This window comes from Mirounga angustirostris, unplaced genomic scaffold, assembly GCF_029215605.1.
Source record: "Mirounga angustirostris isolate CCGP_5_RB_7025 unplaced genomic scaffold, mMirAng1.0.hap1 SCAF_1, whole genome shotgun sequence".
Taxonomy (NCBI): Eukaryota; Metazoa; Chordata; class Mammalia; order Carnivora; family Phocidae; genus Mirounga; species Mirounga angustirostris.
In genome coordinates, this window is record NW_026991709.1 from 14801934 (window position 1) to 14823197 (window position 21264).

The window sequence follows — 21264 nt, forward strand, 5'->3', positions numbered from 1 at the left end:
GGCTGTGGTAGAGCTCTATTCCTGAGGGGAAATATAAAAGGGCGACGCCAGTGGCATGAATCACGGTCCCTGTCACTGCATTTGGTCTTGGAGCTGCAGCTGATGCTCACCATCCCCCTCCTTCACTATCCATTAGAAATTTGTCTCACCCTTAGTTACCGCCTCTGGTGGTCATGGTGGATTTCTTGGTGGTATTACCCAAGCCTTATTCCTGAGAAGTGTGAATCCTGATAATTGTACCTTTTTCTTGCTAGAGTTGCTGCATTTGACAGGTCATGTCCACAGTTGGTTGGGAGGTTCCAAGAGCCACCCAAGGAGACCAACTGAACTTCCCACGTATTCCCTCTTCCCTCATTGTGTAACAGTAACCCATTAGCTTTCTACTAATCAGGATCATCTCCTCTTGCATAGATGACAACTCTTTCTTTTTGTCTGTCGGTACCTGAATACAAGGAGCCCAAAGTGCTCAGGCAGCAGCCATAGTTGTAGTTCAATGAGACCCTTGATGTGGTCCTTAGCAAGTCTGCCTTTGGGAACTGGGCCTCTATCCTTGAAAATTCCAGCTGCAGAAATAGGAAGCACAAAGTCCTTAAATGGGTCTTTGGAAGTAATAGTAGGTGGGTATTTGGAGCTCAATCTTTTGAGGATATTGCCTCCATGCTAACACTTCAACTTTGTAGTCAGTAGACCAATCCAATGTACCATCAGGCAGGGAGCTTCAGAGTGGTGTGGTTTTTGATAAAACCTGTGGATCTCACTTACACTGTCTCTACTGTGAAGTGGATTTCCTGTGTGGATGCTACATTGTGAACAATCCCATGCTGATAGATCAAGCTATTCATTAACACCTGAATAATGGTGCTGCTGAGGTAAGCATTAAAAGCAAACCCTTACACTGAATATGTATCTATACATTTGAGAATGAACACTGATCTTTCCAGGGCAGAAGAGGACCACGTTCAACTTACAACCAAGCAGCCAGTTGGTCTTCTTGAGGACTAATGTCATACTGGGAGTTTAGCATTAGCCTCCATTGCCAAGATTGGATGTTCACAGGTGGCAATTATATCAGCCTTGTAAGTAGGAGCTGATGCTGCCTGAACCATTCATAGCCTCTGTGGTCCCTTGTTCATCTTGTCATTTTATCATCTTGTAGGGATTGCTGACAAAGGTAAGCTCACATCAACTGGCAGAGTCATTTTGTTTACTTGATTGTTTCATTCCTCTTCCATGGTGGATGCGTTCTGGTGAGCACTAAGAGGAAATACAGATCTTCACATTTTGTGCCCACTGCATGTGTCTATCCATACATTTCCACACCAGATTTCTTTGTATCAATATTCTAATATTCTCCTTTCCAGGTCCCTAACTAGCTGATCAGGTCAATTGCCACTGTCCAGGAATTTAGATGTATCAGATGTGTTTTTTCCTTTTGTCAGCAAAAGTCAAGGTCCCACATCCTTTGGAGGAAATATGCTCTATATTGCTCCTGAGATTATTATTCATATAAAGTTTATGTATAAAAAAAGGATTCAGAAAAAAGTTTTAAAGAAAGAAATGTCTAAAGTCCAAAATAAATTAGTTCAAATTCACCAATTTATTAGATTTCCAAAGTTTGTTCCCAGAGACATAATAAATATTAACTTGAAAACCCCCCAAAAAAACAAAAGAAAAAAAAATTACCCAATTAAAACTAACAAAATTAGCAGAATATTTGGAAGTCAGAATGAATGAGTTTATTACACTATATTCATTTAGGTTTTCATCTCTCTTGTGAATAAAATGTATGAACACGAATCCCATTAATTCATTAACATTAGTTCATGTTTATTAACATAAATTCCATTAATTGATCTCACAATTTATTTCATTAATTCCACTAATTCTATAAATTCATCCAATAAAATTAGTCATTAAGTTCAGTATATGTTAGAGATTTTGGCCTTTTTTTGGCCGGCACGTTGTGGCTGGAAAAAAAAGGTAATTGGAGAGTTTTTCCTGAACATCATGAAGATGATAAACTCTCTGTTTAGAGGTTAGACACATTGCTCTAAAGGTCAGGATCCTCAACAAGTTGATGTATAGAAGCCAGATCCACAGGATGGTCTATAACAGGATGACTGGCAGCTTCTGGAAGTGGAGTAGGTTGGGCGGGAGAATCTGGATCCATAGCTCAGAGAAGGGAAGCCATAGACTCCATAACCCAGCGATCTGAAGCTCTGGGATCCACAACCTAGTGATTGGCAGCTTCTAGATCCATAGCCCAGGGAATGGCAGCTGCTGGACCCAATGCCCACAGACCCAGAGCAAGTCATCTGGCAAGGACTGGAGAGCATGGAGGTCCTCGGGCGGTGGTAGGACATCTGGCAGGGGCTGGACACCACACGGGATATCTGGCAGCTGGTGGGCTCACAGAAGGTGTCCTGACAGCCACTGGGGAGGGAGGAGCCCAGCTGACAGGTGCTGGGAGAGCATAGATCAGTGCGGTAGACCAGGTTGCTGGGGCAGGACGAGCCACAGGAGGAGCTTGGGGAGCGCAGGTAGCCCCCGAAGGAGCGGGAGGAGTTGTTTCCAGAGTAGCAGCTGTAGGACATGTTGGCAGGAGATCTGAGTTCAGCTGAGTGACAGCGAGAAGATTCTGAGGTTGAATGTCACGTCCTGCACTGGGGCACTTTTATCCTCTCAGCCATGGGTGTGGCATTTTTTACAGTCGTCTTTCCCACACTTGGAATCTCTCATTTCCATATGTGTAATTCAATGATATTTTCTGTAATTGTTGGTGATTCCTTCCATCTCATATTTATAGGAGAATTCATCATGTTGTTATAGCACCAAGCCAACGAACTATTCCAAAGTCAGAAATGCTATGACTGTATGTCATTAATGCCAGCTAATCAGGGCCAGAAAAGCCCCTACCCTTCTCCTTGGCTGAGACTCATTGTGCCTTTGCTTGTACATTGGCTGGGGAATGCTTAGATCTAAAGGTGGGGATTAAGGTTAAGTCACTTTTTTTTTCTCCCTCAGTGGAATAGAGGCACCCTATTTTGTCACCAATGATTTTCTTTCTGTAAATTTATTTCATCCCCTAAAGTTAGTTTTCATATATTACATTATTACATATTGCCCCTCAAATCCAATGGAAAGGGGAAAATAGATAATATAAATTGATTGAGAAATTGGTGGATCACAGAGATAAATCAGGACAGATGTTTAAAGGCAAAATGACTAAGCAAGACTAATTTGAAGAGTCTCAGTGGATACCAATTTATACACATGCAAAAAATTCCAAAGAGTCAAATACTCTTGGAGTGAGGGAAGATAACTAGTGACATGATGGATCTTTCCATCTGTGTGTAATTCCAATAAAAATGGGTTCTGGATCAATATACTTTATAGCTTTTCATATATACATTGTCCCTTTTATCACCTGTCCTTACAGTGTGTCCAGTGATCCTGCTCTCCTAGAACAATTCTTATCACGCAGGACCTTCTGGTCATTTTTATCTTTAGATTCTTTCCTATAATTGTTTCCTTCATTATAAAAACATTTTTTCCCTACTTCAGTTCTTCAAGATTATTTTTTGACTGTAAAATATCCAAAATATTGCCTTTTATAGAGCTCTCCATGTCAAGCAAACCTAGGCTAAAATGAATACTGAAGTGTTTTCTCCAGTTAGGAAGGCAATTACCTCAAAGGGGGAGTTGTAATTGAAGGAGGTGATAAAAAAGATGGAGCTATAAGTGAATGGTCTACTCATTGTGCATAACACTAATAAAGTGGTTTGTGGTTCTTAATAAATAGGTAGAAGTAAATAGTAATTAAAGTGATCATTAAAATCTTTTGAAAACTTACTAAAAAATTTAAAAATTATAAAATAATAATAACCTAAAAGGGTAAAATTATAGCTTTAATCATTTTATTACCCCTCCCAGAAGTATGAAAATTTACTATTACAAATAGTAAATGTGTAAGTAGAAATCTGAAAGTATCAATAATTAAATTAAATATAATAGACTGAATAATCCTTATTGAAGACAGAATATCAGACTGGACTAGAAACCCAAGCTATTTCCTACTTAAAATAGATTTTCTTAAATATAAGGAAACAGAGAAGGGAGAAAGTAAAAAGATACATCAGACAAAAGAAACAAACAAAAATGCTACTTCTGTTTTACTAACTTCAAAGTTTGCTGTATGATAACATGTAAAGCATCATGTTATTAGATGTGATACAAGCTATTTCCTAACAATCATTCTGTCAGCCTTCCAAGATGAGATCCAGGATTTTGTGATTCATTTAGAGGTTACCCCAATGCCATACCATCCAGCAGAGTAGCCACTAGCCACATATATTAAGTTCAATTTATATCATTTAAAATTAAGTTAAATTAAAATTTTATTCCCCAGTCATGTTAGCCACATTCCATGTGCACAATAGATACATGTGGCTGATGGATACCATATATTGGAAAATGCAGATAAAAAGATTTTCAGCAACACAGAAAGTTCTATTGGGCAGTGCTGCCTTAGAGTTCACAGCATGCTTTGTTGACTTGCTAATCGAAATGAATACTTTTACTATTTCCGGTCCAGTGCAAGAATGTCAGAAATCTTAAGGTCAATTATTCTTACCCCAATTCATGTACTATGTTAGGATTTTCTGTATTGTAATTTCATGTATGTTTGTGTATATTGATATATATTTGCCTCCATGTTTTTATGAACAAAATTTGCTTAAATTTATCATATGTATATAAATATATATAATATATGTATATATTTCTTTTGTTTACTCTTCATTTCTTCTTACATCTTTTTTTGTATGTTCTGAGAGTATTTTGTTTCTGACTATATATAACTTTTATTATATATTTTATGTTGGAAGCCTAGTAACACATTTTTTACAGGTTTGATTGTTTGAAAATGTCTATATTTCTCCTTTTTTTTTTTTTTTGAGAGAGAGAGAGTGGGCGGGGGCAGAGGGAGAGAGAGAGAATCTCAAGCAGTCTCCACGCCCAACACAGAGCCCAACTCTGGGCTTGATCCCACGAGCTTGAGATCATGACCTAAACCAAAATCAAGAGTCAGATGCTCAGCTGAGCCACCCACGCGCCCCTCTCCTTCATTTTTGAAACAAATACTCATTAGTCAAGGACTCTAAAGTTTTCTTTCTTCAGAAATTTGAGGATATTTAATTGTCTTTCTACTTTCCTTTTTTCTGTTTAGAATTCAGCTGTCTATCTTACTGTTACTTCTTATAAGGTAACTTGCATTTTCTTTCCCTTTGGTTGCTTTAAATTTTTCTCTTCTTTTTTGTTCATCAGTTTGACTCCAAGGTATTCTCTTTATTTGTTAGTTTAAATATGTTCTCCAGAACAATCTCTAATTGTCTCTCCAGCTATGTCTAATTTCTTTTCAATCCATTCAACAATTCTACATTTAACTTATTGCATTTTTCAATTTTAGAATTTCTACTTGGTTCTTTTAATTTTTATTTTTTTATATATAGAGAGAGCATGAGTGGGGGTGGGGGGAAAGGGCAGAGGGAGAGGGAGAATCTTAAGCAGGCTCCACACCCAGCATGGAGCCTGATGTAGGTCTTGATCTCATGACCCTGAGATCATGACCTGAGCCCAAATCAAGAGTTGGACACTTAACTGACTGAGCCACCCAAGCACCCCTCTGCTTGGTTCTTTTAATATGTTTCTCTCTCTCTTAAAATTTTAAATCTATCTTTTTATTTCTTAAAATGAATTCTACTATCTGATATATATTTTGGATTTAGTCATTTCTTAACTTCTTGAAGTCTAGTAAATTTCCCTAGGATATCAGACGATCTATGTCTACATAATTTATCTATGTATATCATCTATATACTAATCTATATCTGTATAAAACTATATCCACAATTATATCTATACCTCTAAGTCTATATCTGCATTTATAATTTATATTTAGATTTATCTATGTAAAGAAATAATTTAAGGTCACCTCTATACCATGCTAAATTTTTTTGTAGTTTGAAGTTTTTATTTAAATTCCAATTATTTAACATATAGTGTGATATTAGTTTCTGGCGTACATTACAGTGATTCAACACTTCCATACAACCTGAGGTGCTCATCACAGCAAGTGCACTCCTTAATCCCCGTCATCTATTTAACCCATCCCCCTGACCACCTCCCCTCCAGCAACCCTCAGTTTGGGTTCTCTATAGTTAAGAGTCTGTTTTATGACTTGCCTCTCTCTCTCCCCCCACCATGTTCATCTGGTTTGTTTCTTAAATTCCACATATGAGTGAAATCCTGTGGTATTTGTCTTTCTCTGACTGACTTCTTTTGCTTAGCATGCCACAACTTCTTTATCCATTCATCAGTTGATGGACATTTGGGCTCTTTTCATAATTTGGCTGCCGTTGATAATGCTGCTATAAACATTCGGGTGCATGTATCCCTTCAAATCTGTATTTTTATATCCTTTGGGTAAATACCTAGTAGTGCAATTGCTGGATCATAGGGTAGCTCTATTTTTAATTTTTTGAGAACACTCCATACTGTTTTCCAGAGTGGCGACTCCAGTTTGTGTACCATGCTAATCTAATCGAGCACTGAAATGATTGGGAACTTAATTTCAGTTCATAGGAAGGGGTAAATATTGAAGGTTCAGCCTAGTCCTAAGGTGTTGTTCAGAGTCTCAATTTTGGTCAAAGTCATTGGAAATTTCTAACTTTCGATTTGGGTTACCTGAGCTCATGAGTCTCATCAGCCTCCCTTTTGGATTCAACAATATCTCTAATTGAAAAGTAGTCACAAATTCTATGACTTTGTTGTTGTTGTTAAAACCTCCCTGACATTTTGGCACTGGTGACTTCTGGGACATTTTCACATATATTTTCTTTGTCTAATTTTTCTAGACAAAAATATTAGTTCCAAGTATTTTTTTCATTTGTAAGTATATCAATTTTTATCTTATCCCCCCTTAGGAATAAGCTTAAAATTCATTACCAATCCTTAGATGAAAGATTTATCTTATAATTATGAAAAAGTGGCTGGAATAGGTGAGAAATAGAGTAGTAGTGTCCAATCACAAAACTATTTTATTTTATTTTTAAGATTTATTTATTTATTTTAGAGAGAGAGAGAAAAAAAGTGGGGGGGGCAGAGTGAGAGAGAATCTTAAGCAGACTACAAGCTAAGTGTGGGGCCCAGTCTGGGGCTTGATCTCATGACCCTGAGATCATGATCTGAGCCAAAACCAAGAATGGAGGCTTAACTGTGCCACGCAGGCTCCCCACAAAACTATTTTAGTAGTCTGAATGTAAGGTGGTGGAAACAAGAATTATTGTAAATTAAAATATAATACCCCTAAAAAATAAATAAAATGTAATACCTCTAAATGATGGAAGAATAGTTACTCATCAACTACTTTTAACCATGTTTGTCATTGTCACACCATATAAAATATCCTTCAATTGTAAGTTAACCAAATTTCCAGTCATTCCTTCAATATAAAAGTATTTTTCAGTCTTTTCCACTCTGGTTATTTTATTTCATCTTCCCAGATTTCCCTTTTGCCCCAAAGACATACTCCTATGTCTTTGCAGTTCTAAATAAACTTCACCTTTTAAGATGCCATGGGACAGCTATTCCTTATAAGTTCCTTATTCCTTCTGTGTCTCCCTTTTCTTACACTTAACATAACAAATTTATAATGGGTATCTTTCTCTAAGGGCTGTTGTATAGCCTAAAGAAATAAGGCTTAGGGACATTTACTGAACATATGTTAACTCTTTTTGTTGTCAGTTTTAGGTTCCTTATCAAAATCTATTTTCGCTCTTTGCTATCCCTGAAAATACTTTCCTGAGAAAACAGAGAATATTATCATGGAAAAGAGAAGTAATGTTTCTCCATTTTTTAAAGATACACATTAAATCATCACTCCTGGTGGTATCAAATGCTAATTATATTTTAGTTTGAAACATGAGTAAAAACCAAGGTGGAAATCATCCTTATGATTTTAGATTCTTCACTCAAATTTTATGGTATTGCTCATTACACATATGTAGATAAGATTATATTGAATACTCATCAGTGGGATGCAGGTGTTTATCACTTTTACTAAGAAATGGTGGGTGACTTCAAGCAAAGTTACTTAAAATTCATACATAATCATGTTCATTTATCTTCTGTTTAATTTTTCTTTTCATGTATAAGCCTAACCATATAAATGTAAATATTACTTTTATTCCCTGCATTTCTTATATAACTAGCAACTAGTCTGCTGTGTTATGTCTGTTGGCATTCCCACATCTTGTGAGGGAATTAATTTAATTCCTGAATCTGAGATTTCAATTCATTAAATTCTATATACTTAAACAATAGTCTTCCACTACTTGTAGTTTGAGTAAGAAAAATATCTGAGGTCCCTCAAAATTCAAATCCCCAATTTCTTAGGATTTCAAGATCTCTATCCAGGTGCATATTGATCTTTTCATAATATTTCCATTATCTATCATAATCAAAAGCATAGTCAATAAAAACTAACAAAAATAAACACAGCTGGTTTCAGAACCAATAAATTTATTAGGTTATAATGATTTGGTTTTTCATACAATTTTGGAAGAAAATCCAATAACATGAATTTTATCTCCAATGCAGACTTTAGATTTTATTTTCAGTTAGTACATTAATTACAGAATTTTTTAAATAAAGTCTGTCAGCCAGTATTGGGGCCAGAGACAAGGTGAGGATTTGATAATCTAAGAATAAGAAGATAATTCTTCCAGTAGGTGATGGAGATAATAAAGGTTATGAGTAGAGGCATTGGTGAGATTGGACAACAAGATTATAAATTTAATAAGGTTGATCAAAAGAAGCCAGATCCACAAGTTGGCCTGTAACAAGGAGACTGGCAGCTCCTAGAAGCCAAGTAGGTTGGATGCCAGAATCTGGATCCATAGCCCAGAGAAGGGAAGCCACAGACTCCATAACTCCTGGATCTGGAGCCCTGGGATCCACAGCCCAGTGAGTAGCAGCTTCTGGATCCATAGCCCAGGGAAGGGTAGCTGCTGGACCCAATGCCCACAGACCCAGAGCAAGTCATCTGGCAAGGACTGGAGAACGTGGAGGTCCTCGGGCAGTGGTAGGACATCTGGCAGGGGCTGGACACCACACGGGATGTCTGGTGGCTGGTGGGCTCACAGAAGGTGTCCTGATAGCCACTGGGGAGGGAGGAGCCCAGCTGGCAGGTGCTGGGAGAGCGTAGGTTAGTGTGGTAGACCAGGTTGCTGGGGAAGGAAGAGCAACAGGAGGAGCTTGGGGAGCGCAGGTATGCCCCAAAGGAGCGGGAGGAGTAGTTTCCGGAGCAGTAGCTGTAGGACATGTTGGCAGGAGATCTGAGTTCAGCTTAGTGACAGCAAGAAGATTCTGTGTTTGAATATCTTACTCCTCAAGTGAGGCATTTATATACTCTCAGCAATGGGTGTGACACTTTACAATGTCATCTTTTCAAAATTTGGAGTCCTTCATATGCATACATATAACTCAGTAATCTTTTTTTGTAATTGGAGTTAACTACCTCTCTTCATCTTATATTTATGGGTTCACTCATTTTGTTTTTATAGCCCCATGTCAATGAGGTAAATCTATGTTACAAATGCTATGACGATTTGTAATTAATGCCTACTCCATCATGGCCAGGGAAGTCCCTCTGATTTTTCTGGGCATGAAAACATGTGCATGTACATGTGCTCAGCTTTGGCTGAATAATGCTTTCTTCCCAGAGGGGAGATTACAATGCATTCATCTCTCTTTTGTGTCAGTGGCTGAGAAGTAGAAATCTGGTCTTGATGAGGAATCTTCTAAATATTGCCCCTACATCAAACTATTGATTCACACTCTAATATAATTTTGCATCTATTACTTACTATTAACATTCCTTACTATGTCCAGTCTAGAGGGCTCTTATAAAAGTAAGCCAAAAAGATTGACAGAAATGATTAGAAGTGGGCATAATCCTGAACAAATATGCTGTAAAAATTTAGTCTTTAGAAAAATGAAATCAAATCTAAAGCAAGAAGAGATCAATATGAGCACATGTGAAGAAAACTAAAATGGGAGATGCTATTGAGATGAGGTGAGGAAACAAGGGACAGTGGTAGAGAGAGGAACAAGTCTGTCAAGATTTTCCTCTACCCCATTGGACGACTTGTGGATATTCTACTTCTTAGTTCAATCATATAAAAGTTTTTAAAAATGAACTTAAATCATGGCTTTTGTGAAATACATTTATATGCTCAAAACATCCTGAGGTTTATCCTCCCACAACCCCTCAAAATTTTGAATGTTCTCTGAGTATTTCCAAGGTCATGGCAGATCCTATATTTTTCTCCCTACTTTTGATACATGTTTCTGTCCCAGCTTTCTTACTAGAGGATCCAGGTTATGTGAATCTTGAAATTTATTATTTGGGGGCACTTCTTTAAGAAAAAGAATACAGCATTATGAACATAATAGTAGATATAAATATGAATGCTAATTTAGAATAAAACAATATTAATAAATACAAACTTATAAGATGACAAAAAACATAAATATCACAAAATCAAGACAATAATATGATATCGTAATCATCACCAACATCTATAACATTTCCTCTATATTTATTGGCTGCATAGTCTTTGATCACTTTTACATATGACAATGATTTTGTGAACATGATTTTCTATAGAAAGAATAGAATATATTTCAGTTTTTCTTCCAAGATTATGAATCAGAAAATACTTAAATTATTTTTGATGACACAGAAAAGTTCCTTTCAACATTGCTATTTATTAGTAATGCCACATCTGTAACACCTTGTGTCATTTCTTCTCAGTTAGTGCTTCAATCCTGGGATTATGCTTATCTCAGCTTGGTGTCCCTGCTTTATCTCTCCATCCCAGTCTCCTGGCCCTAGAGGTTGTGGACTTGTGTGAGAATCAGCTACAAATGGCTGTGGACCCTCGGTTTTAGTGATCTATTAGGTAGCAGAGTAATGTTTTGGTTCTAATCCTTCTTCTTAAAGTCAAAACTCCCTGAAGTTCTGAGGTTCATCAGGTTGATTCCAGGGTCTAGAGGTAGTACAGGCAGCTTTCTGGATCCACCTATCGCCCCAGAACTACTTCAAGGGCAAATGACTGATCTCAGGATACAGCAGCACAACTGGAGCGGTGGGTTCCTCCAGACCTCCCTGCAAGAGTGCAATGGAGCCTTGGAAAAGGTCAGACAAAAGAACCCTGAAGAGGACCCTCCCATGGAAACTTCATTAGGTTAAATCTGTCTCTGTCTTTACCTAAGTTGCTCTATCTAAGACACTTGAACATGTGCTAGTGACCTTCTGTCTGAGATATCAGGGACCCACATAGAGTGCCCAGGTGTCTGTTCAATATACTTTCCATGGAAATGTCTCTGTCCAGAGTTCTAACCTAACTTTCAATAATTGCATTGTGGTGGTTAGTTATTGCTTTTATTATTTGCCTCTGGTCCTCTTTAACTCCAAGTTTTTGGTTTTTTTTTAAAGGAAAATGTCTGATAGATTTATCACATTCTTTGAGTATATTGCTGTTTCCTGCCAATTTGGTGTAACACACACCAAAATTCAACTATGTGGTATTAGGTACTCAGATAGTATAGTGCTGTGGCTTAAGGCATTGAGTTGCAACTCTGATAAAACTACAATACAGGGCGCCTGGGTGGCTCAGTCGTTAAGCGTCTGCCTTCAGCTCAGGTCATGATCCCAGGGTCCTGGGATCGAGTCCCACATCGGGCTCCCTGCTCGGCAAGAAGCCTGCTTCTCCCTCTCCCATTCCCCCTGCTTGTGTTCCTGCTCTCGCTATCTCTCTCTCTGTCAATAAATAAATAAAATCTTTAAAAAAAAAACAAAAAAGCTACAATACAATTTTACTGTAAATGCTTAAATTAACAACTTTTCCTCAATGTAAGAGTAGGTTTCATTGCAATTTTACAAAAGGAAACACTATATAGGACTTCTGTAAGTCCAAGAAATGATGAAGTAGCTGAATTCACATCAAACAGCTACTTTAAAAAAGTTTATCTTATGATCTTTTAAATTTTAAAAATTTTTTTCCTATGGGTTTCTAGCCACTGAGATAAAAGTCCCAGCCCACTCAATGCTGTGAACACCATGCCTTTCTCAAACCACTGTTTTTCAAAGAACTTCTTGGAAATAGTAGTCTTATCACAAATGAGAGTGACTTTTTTCTCACTGGAGATAGGACTATTGTTAATCAAAATAATAAAGTCAACAAAATTTGTCTATAGTGACAGAACCTTCCGGCTGCCCTCACAGATGTACAATGATGGCCTTCTCTTCCCTGTACATCTGACCCTCCTCACATCAATGTGGTAGTGTTGATTTTAGCTGAAATAACAGATCACAAACCCCCAGGTCCTCTACCAAATCCAGCCCACACAGTTTTGTTCATCGCACAAGCATGGACCACCCCCCCATAGGTTTTTTATTAAACTCTAAATTAGTCACTAATATTTAAAAATCAAAAGAATTAATACAAAATATGGATTTCTGACATCTTTTAAAAATTCTGAAAATTTGGTTCTGCTGGGCTCCCTTGCTTGCAGCTGCCTGGAACTCACTATAAGCTACTCCATTCATTGAGGATATGCTCCCTGAAATTCCCAAGTTAAGCTACTCCTCTTTACTTTATAGTTGTGGGGCCCAATTTCAGTTGTCATTAGTCATCAAGCCCGTGCTATTATTTTGTTGTGTTAGCTAATGTCACTATCACAAATTGAGAGACTTTGGGTTTTAAGACACTTTGTGAAAACAATCTCCCTGTGCACTTGAAGGGTATTTTTCCATGTTTAATAGGAAAATATTATGCATCTATGTTGGTGGAATTGGATTATAAAAACACCAATCATGAGACAAATCACAGGTCAACTGCACCACCTCACTTATGTTTATTATCCTCTGACTTAAAATACTCTACATGCCAGCAGAACGTGACAAGGTTTTTATACACTGGGCAGTGACTTAAATCAGTGGTGTCTTACTTCTGAATATGCAACAGAAGTAACAAATGGGTCATTTTAGGACATACAAACCAACCAGAAAAGAAATAAACAATTTTAAAAACCAAATGATTGAATTCCTCCCCAGGCTGTCCCACATGTGATTCTGATGTACTACCATGGTTAGATTAAAGGGTTAACACACTTAAATTAAATATTAAATTAAATTAAATTATTAAATTAAATTAAATAACTAAAGGGTTAACATTTAGCCAGGAGCCCGCAGGAGATACTCATAGCCATGTGACATCATACTACTACATGCCTGACAACTGTAACCACCTTTGTACAGGGATTGTCTTTCCAAGAATATGAAGTACAACATTACAAAGAGAGAAAAGGAAATCTATTTTCTGTTTATAACGTCATAATTCTATTGTAATGGGCAGTTCCTGCTAATAATATGCTGCACCCTCTCTTCTTGCTGCTATGCAGATATAATAGCTGTTACGAATGCTGTTGTTTGGAAACACTGAAGATGGATTTAGCAGCATTAATATCCATCCTGCAAGATGCAGCATCCTGGGGTTTGAACAAAGGCTATGTGTCACTACCCAGTGACATTGTGCAGATGGCCTCACGATGAGTGGTAATGACTCCCTCTAAATACAGGAGAGAAGAATAGCAATTGTGACAGACTGTGATAGCTAAAATTGGAAGGCAGAATAAAAACAAATTTTGAGTTAAAAATCAGTTGTTAAATGTATGAGTGGAACTAAAATGGTCTGTGATACATAGTAGGCACTCTATAGATGTATGTTGATTGAGTGAAAAGGGACATCGTCTTAATGTTATAAATGTCTTAAATGAAGGAAGTCACCGCAGAAGATTACATAGATATTAACTATTTTTGGTGTGTTCATTCTTTGATTGACAGCTTAGTGAAGGTTGACTATATGTATCTAATAGACATGGAAGCTTTTCTACTCAGATGTCATGGGTCAGCTAAGACCCATGGGCTTAAAGGTTTCCAGGTGACATCAAGTCTTGACCTAGTGGAAAGTAGTGAGATGAGGAGAAAGAGCACAAGCTAGCAGATGTGTGTGTGTGTGTGCATGTGCACACCTTCCTCTCTTGCTACTTTGAGGAGGTCTGGCCTCCTCCTGATGCTGGGGTGTCAGCATCTCCCACCTCATTTCTTTCTCTCCCCAGCCCTTCGCTGACTAAAGGCACAAGGAGTGCAATAGAGAAGGCCACTCCGCGTTTACTCTGCCTTTCTTCATCTCCAGTGCAGGGGTGCGAGGGGAGGTACCTGAGTGGAAAGGGGAGAAAGCCGGAAAAGGAACGGTAAAGAGGAGGAAGTTATTCCAGGGTACTTCCGGATTTTTAGAGGCTTCAAAGTAGAGGGATACTTGAGGTTTCTTGGTCTCCTAGGCTTGTTCACCCTTGTAATTAGGCAGGAGCCCTTGACAGGAAGACAGCCAGATTTTCTCTGGAGGGGACCTTGTTTAGCACTGCTCAGTTGGCTGAGCTCTGTCTTGGTGGATGGCTGGAGGCACAAACATAGCAGAGGTCATGGTTTCCCAGTGTCTGTTGGAAGCCACTGGAGAGAGTGCCAACATCTGAGACACCTCCAATCCAGGGTCTTGTTTTGGTTTTCTCACTTACTAGTGGAGTAAACTGCTTAACTCCACTTACTCATTTCCTCATTTCTCTGCTCAAATCATAGAATTCTATGATGCTGAAATTTGTCTGGTGCCCAGAGACTAATGGGCAGTCTCCCTTGCAAGTTCTGCCCCATTCAAAATAGACTAAGGTTTTGATGGGAGGGGTTAAAGACTGTAAAACATATTTAGCCTGTTTATTCCTCAGGAAGTGTTATACACAGGGTTCCTTTGTCTTGCTTGCTACCTCTCTTGACAATAGCTTTTTAACTTATCCTAATACCAGGATTTGATTTATTTTTAGAGATCTGAAATTTAAAACAAACAACGTAATCCTAGGGCATTGTGGAATGGACTGTGTGTGATCACTCAAGATCTTAAACTCTGGTGGATTTAAGTAATACCTATTGAAACATACTTGTCAGAATGCCACTGGCACAGTGCATGGCTGTGGGGAGGGGGCCTTCCCAATTGAGGGGGGAGGTAACGTGGAAGCTCAAAGCCCCTATTCTGCTGTCAGAACGCCTGGGAGGTGAATCCTGGCGTTACCTTTCCTAACACTGTGATCTCCTGTCATTGACTTGAGCTCTCCATGCCCCAACTCTCTTGTTTGTGACATGGGAATAATAATACCTCTCGCATTGGGTTATTATGAGAATTACATGAGATAAAAATGTAAGTAAAATACTCACAGTACTGCCTAACAATTAGTAAAGCTTATTGTGAATCTTTACTCAAATGATCAAAGAAAACCCTTTGCTAGTGCTTCTGAGGTATCAAATTTGAGAATCACAGCTGTAAATATCTTAAATACATTTTTATTGCCTGAGTCATTCTTTTTTTTTTTTTATTGCTGGAGTCATTCTTTAACAAAAGAGCAAAATGTTTATAACTAAATGAGAAACTTGGGATTTCAAAGAGTACACTTGTTTAAAAATAAGAGCATAGCAACTGCAACCCTATATAGAAAGCAGAGTTTTAAGCCTTCACAGGACTAATCAGCACCACAAAGCCTGTGATATGGTCTCCTAACTTAATGGCTTAATGCTGTGCTCTCATGCTGTGCTTCTTATCCTTCTGGAATGTCCCTTTCTTTCTCATCTCCATTCGTCCCTTTCTTCCTTCCCTTTCCTTCTCTCTTTTCCCCCATCGTTATGTTTCACACATCATTTATCTTGGTTTAGCCTTCTAAACTGGCAATGCTGCCAAACCAAAGAAATGTTTCCATTTGTCTCATTCATTAAATTTGACTCCCTTCTGTGCTTATTTTCAAGAGTAGTTAAATATTTCTATTCATTTCTCTTAAATGCTTGCCATTTCATTAGTTTTGTTGGTATCTCATTTAATTTTAGATCAGCTGTCTTTGAATGAAAATTTCTAGCTCCCATTTAAAATTTTGGAATCTCAAGGGGCACCTGGGTGGCTCAGTTGGTTAAGCCTCGGACTCTTGGTTTCAGCTCAGGTCATGATCTCAGGGTTGTGAGGTCAAGCCATACATGGGGCTCTGCTTGAGATTCTCTCCCACTCCCTCCGCCTCTGCCCTCCCCCGCTCACACATGCCTGTGCACTCTCTCTAAAATAAATAAATAAATAAATAAAATCTTTAAAAAAATAAAAATTTTGGAATCTCCATATTATAATGTCTTTTTAATCAACTATTGCCAAAGACACTTTCAAGATGATTTGCCCTGATAGTGGCCTTGATGAAACTTTGCTCGCAACTGTAGCTGTTAGTCTGTTGCTCTTACAGAGTACTTTAGGAATCCCGAGCTTTGTGCCTCCTGTCTTAATCTCCCAGACAGAGTGGACCCAAAAGAAGGGACAACATCCTTCCCACAGTTACTGACTCACAGTCGACTTGTGGTAATGTTTATTAAAAAGATAAATACAGGCATTCTTAGTATTGACTTTATTATTTTTACTTGTTGACAACTGAAAATACATGATCATCACTTTAAGAACTGAGATTCTGCTGCTTGGCTCCTTAGGACAGGAAATAGAAGAGCATGGTATCTTGTCAGTATGAGACCCTGGGGAGTGGGACATGGCCAGGGCCCTACGGCGTTGCATGTTGATTACTGGATTACTGGCCATGAAAATAGTCACCTCCATCCCATATATGAGAAAGGAATGATCTGTGTCTCTTAAGTAAATGAATAAAACATATTCAGCCATGTCTGTGCAGAGGAAAATCAATTTCATTTTAATTAGATAACTGATTAGTGAAACCCCAGAGGACTCTATCAGGTTGTTTTCCTTGCACACCACATCAATGGAAAGGGTTTATAAAGTTCCTTAGGAGAAAATTCACTGCAATTCTTCATTAAACCCAGAAAAAAACTGAAGTTAGGAGACAATAATCAAACTCTTAAAATTTTTTTCCCTCTTTAATGACTGTTTGTCCCTTGTTATGAGTTAAATTGTGTCCCTCAAAATTCATACGTTAAAATCCTAAACCCCAGTATTTCAGAATGTGACTTTATTAGAAGATAGGGTCTTTAGAGAAGCAATCAATTGGATAGAGAGGTCATTATGATGGACTGTAATCCAGTGGGACTCTTGTCATAAAAAGGGGAAATTTGGGCACAAAGATGCACAGAAGGAAGGAGATGTTGAGAGACCCAGGGAGAAGATGGGCATCTACAAGCCAGGGGGAGTAGCCTGGAACAGATCCTTCCCTCACTGCCCTTAGAAGGACTCAACCCCTCCAGTATCTTGATCTAGGACTTCCAGCCTCCAGAACTGTAAGACAATGCATATCTGTTGTTTGAGCGCCCAGTCTGTAGCACTTTGTCAGATATATCCTCCATTGGTCAAAAGGGAGTCCTGTCTCCCCAGGAATTGAATTACCACAATGACTGACTCCCTTTGCTCATGTCTACAAAGTTTCTGCTGGGCACCAGGGAACCTTCCAGCCATCCTGTGCCCACTTATGGGTTCCCTCCCTCATCCACAGGGTGGACTGTGGGCTTGGAGGCTGTGGATCTGGGATCTCCCCACCTTTCATGATGAATTGGGCCCCTTTGACACTCCTGTTGTTTCTCTAGACAAGGTCAGTCACCTTTTTCCTGACCAATATGTGTTCAGAGGTCTATAAATCAGCATGTTGCATTTCTAAGATCTCAATGAATTTTTAAATAACTTTATTGTTAAGGAAGTACTAGATCTTCTAATTCAGGAACCACTTATCCATTCCTAAGAAATGAGACCTTCAAAAGCCATCTTCTGTCATTAACTGAAGCATTTAAATTCACCATAATCTATGTAACAACTAGAAATCTGCAAGTTGTTACTTCCAAAATTCTCTTTCTCCCCTACCTCACTCCCCACCCCCTTCCTCTCCTTTTCTTAGAACACATTTTATTTTTTTAATTTTTATTTAAATTCAATTAATTAATATATAATGTTTTTTTAGTTTCAGAGGTAGAGGTCTGTGATTCATCAGTCATATATAACACCCAGTGCTCATTACATCATGTGCCTTCCTTAATGCCCATCACCCAGCTACCCCATCCCCCCACCCCCTTTCCCTCTAGCAACCCTCAGTTTGTTTCCTTTGATTAAGAGTCTTTTGTGGTTTGTCATTTTATTTTCTCTACTTTCTGGATCATCTCTTTCTAGTATGTCACAACAGAATAGAAAGATACTAACTTATTTTATGATAATTTGCTTAACAGAAATTTGGCTCATGTTTCTATTTATTTCAGTGTCAGTGTCAGTTTAGTTTGTTTTCTTTGGCATGAAAATGCATTGGTTCTGCTTCCCCTAAGGTACACCAATCATTTAAATGTAGAGTATAGTTTCTGGAGAATATGCAAACCAGGTGCCCTAGATATTAAAATCACTGCTATAGTTAGATTCTTAATTATATCTCCTTTTTCTCTTTTTACTTCTCTTGGTCTCTATCCAAACATGGAGCCCAAGCAAGATATATATTTTTTTAAGGCCCAACAATGATTAGCTTCTCCCTATTCCTGGTTAGATAAGGCAAAGAGTACAGCTTAAGAAATGTGCTGAGAAAAAAAAATTTCTCTTTTGTTCAACATGTTCCATTTGAGACCTAAGTGTTGTCTCAAAGAAACAGAATCCAAATTCAACCTAAGATCAGAAATAGTTCCTGTCATCCAGAAATATATTTCAGGCTCCTAGCAGAGTCAGTTTTGGAAAATTTGGGAATGGATTTGGTACTAATAATCAGACTGTAATGACCTCATAGACTTTATTCATTTGCTCACTTGTTTATGTATCTATACATTATAACTCATCTATTCAAAATTAGTAAATATCTATCCTGCTCAAGAAACTCATGCTTATGAGAGCAAATGAAATGAATAGAATGAGTAAGTGAGTGAGTGAGTGAATGAGTGAATAAATGAATGAATGAAAAGAATGGAATTTAGAGTGAGACAAACATGAACTTGAATCTTAATTCCATTACTTAGGTGAAGTGACCTTATAAAAGTTTTGTTTGCCTCTGCTTTTGCATCTGGAAAATGTAAATGATGATGGCATATATTTCCTAGGAAAATTAAATAAGTTTGTATATTTAAAATTCCTGGCATAGGGTTTTTTCATACATATTGATCATATGTTGCTTCCTTTCTGCCTAATTTCTTTGTTTTGATTTCTCTTCCAGGAAATCTCTTTTTTACCCAGGATGACATTTTGGACTAAACTTTCTCAACTTCTTAGTATTTGTACCTGTGCTTTCTCCCATATGAACTTACTTTTGATTATTAGCAGACCTCAACTTGTTTTTTTTTTTTTTTATGAATTTGTATGCTTATAATCTATGGCACGTAAATTAGAAATTAAAATGAACTAATTTTCAGGGTTGACTCACAGAAAAGTGATGAACATTTTTGAACCAAGGGGGATCCTGTCAGAGAAAAGCTAGGAAAGGCTTCATGAGAGCCATTATTTGAGGGAGATCTAAAGTCCAAACCTTGGGAGTTACAGTTAGATCAAAAGGAGAAGGATATGTTTTAAAAAGATACAAGGATTTGTAAAAGGTTATATAACCAGGATGGAAATTTTATTTTTTATTTTAGGGGAGATTGAAGATTGGAGTATCATTGAAGTCTAGGGTGGTGGCATGAATTTGTCGTAGATTTTAGGTATTGCTTTTCCTGGTTTGGATTAATAAAGCATAGACAAAAGGGTAATTAAAATTTATTTTCAACAGAATTGGGTAATTGAAACCATAAACAGGTCCTGAGCATGCCCAAATCCTAATCATTCCAATATATCTCACGTTGTCCTAATATTTCTTCATTCCTTACCCTGCTTCTAATCTTTCACTCTCTACCTTCCCAACCATCTTCTTCATCTTCCTTGTTACTGAGGCAGTACAGTCAAGAGCTAAGAGCATAGACTCAGATAAAGCTATGATGGTACATGGTCTCTGCTCCATTGCAGCTCATCTATAAGAGGATGGAAATTATTGTAGAACTGCTGTGAGATAAATAGGATAGCTTTTGTACCATGTATACTGTTTAGCACAATGCCTGGTCTGTATAAAATGCCTATTAAATATTACCCACTATTATTTTATTAAGAGAGAAAATTGAGACTCCGCATTGAATTTCAAAATTAATCATGAAGCTCTGTACTCTATTTTACCTGCATATTTAAAAAAAAATCTAGAAATGCTTTTAGGTATGTTTCTAGTCCCAAAGAACTCTTCAGGGCTCTCACACGGCTTGAGTGAGTTAACATTACTCAAGTTAGACAGCTAGCTAGCTAAATAGTTAGATAGCTAACTCAGTGATGTCATAATTGAAATATAAATAATTACAAGGGTAGTGTGTAAAAACTCACATCTTACAGCAAATGGCAAACATAGTTCACAACTTTAAGTGAGCAAATACATCCTAACAAATGTGGCTTCCTGTAACAGATTCAAAGTCTCATGTTTCAAGTCAAGAGTTCTTAAAACTATTATAATAAATATTTCAATATTACAGGAAATCAATTTGTGCTTTTAGTAAATAAATACATAGAATATATTTGTCATTATGATGATATAGAGTGTATATAGATTTAATTTACATTGAATAGTACTGGCTTATGAATATTTTTAAGCATTCTTTCTTTGATAAATAGACAAGACTAATGTCTTTCCCAGATGGTGCTTTACCTTTTAAAACACTTGTGTTGAGAGCAATTTTGATTTCCTTTAAGTGCTGTTGAGACTTTAAAGCTTGTGATTTTAAATATAACTTAATCCAGAATGACTAAAGATATTGAGATATTCACAAGTTCCATATTATGAATATTATTAAAGTAAATGAAGAGATAATAAATCAAGAGGAGTAAATAGCAGAATGACAATTATATTTTTATAATGAAAGAATTGTTTGTTAACACTTTAATGTCTGATAATGTCTTGTTTGCTGATATTGTTTAATGCTTTAATAACTATCTGTTATGGTTATAACTATAATATTTCCACTCAGCTAAGATATTGTATCTAGTTATTTATCAAACACCAATCAAGATGTTGCTGTGATTATCATATAAATCGGTAAATTTTGAGTAAATCAGATTACCTCCATAATGTGGGTGA

The 21264-nt window shown here is 37.3% G+C and overlaps 2 protein-coding genes across 2 annotated transcripts; both read right to left on the reverse strand.

Annotated features, from left to right (window-relative positions):
* Positions 1-2066: 2066 nt before the first annotated feature.
* Positions 2067-2594, reverse strand: LOC123834462 (keratin-associated protein 13-1). The gene has a single exon (XM_045863601.2). It carries the CDS (start codon positions 2592-2594, stop codon positions 2067-2069), a length of 528 nt encoding a protein of 175 aa, XP_045719557.1.
* Positions 2595-8866: 6272 nt separating this feature from the next.
* LOC123834463 (keratin-associated protein 13-1-like) lies at positions 8867-9439 on the reverse strand. Its single transcript, XM_045863602.1, has one exon. The coding sequence runs from the start codon at positions 9380-9382 to the stop codon at positions 8867-8869; it is 516 nt and encodes a 171-aa protein (XP_045719558.1). The 5' UTR covers positions 9383-9439.
* Positions 9440-21264: the final 11825 nt, after the last annotated feature.

Bases quoted from the DNA above. Each gene is read 5' to 3' on its own strand.
- LOC123834462 (XM_045863601.2), bottom strand. From the start codon at position 2,594: ATGTCCTACAGCTGCTACTCTGGAAACAACTCCTCCCGCTCCTTCGGG.
- LOC123834463 (XM_045863602.1), bottom strand. From the start codon at position 9,382: ATGTCCTACAGCTACTGCTCCGGAAACTACTCCTCCCGCTCCTTTGGG.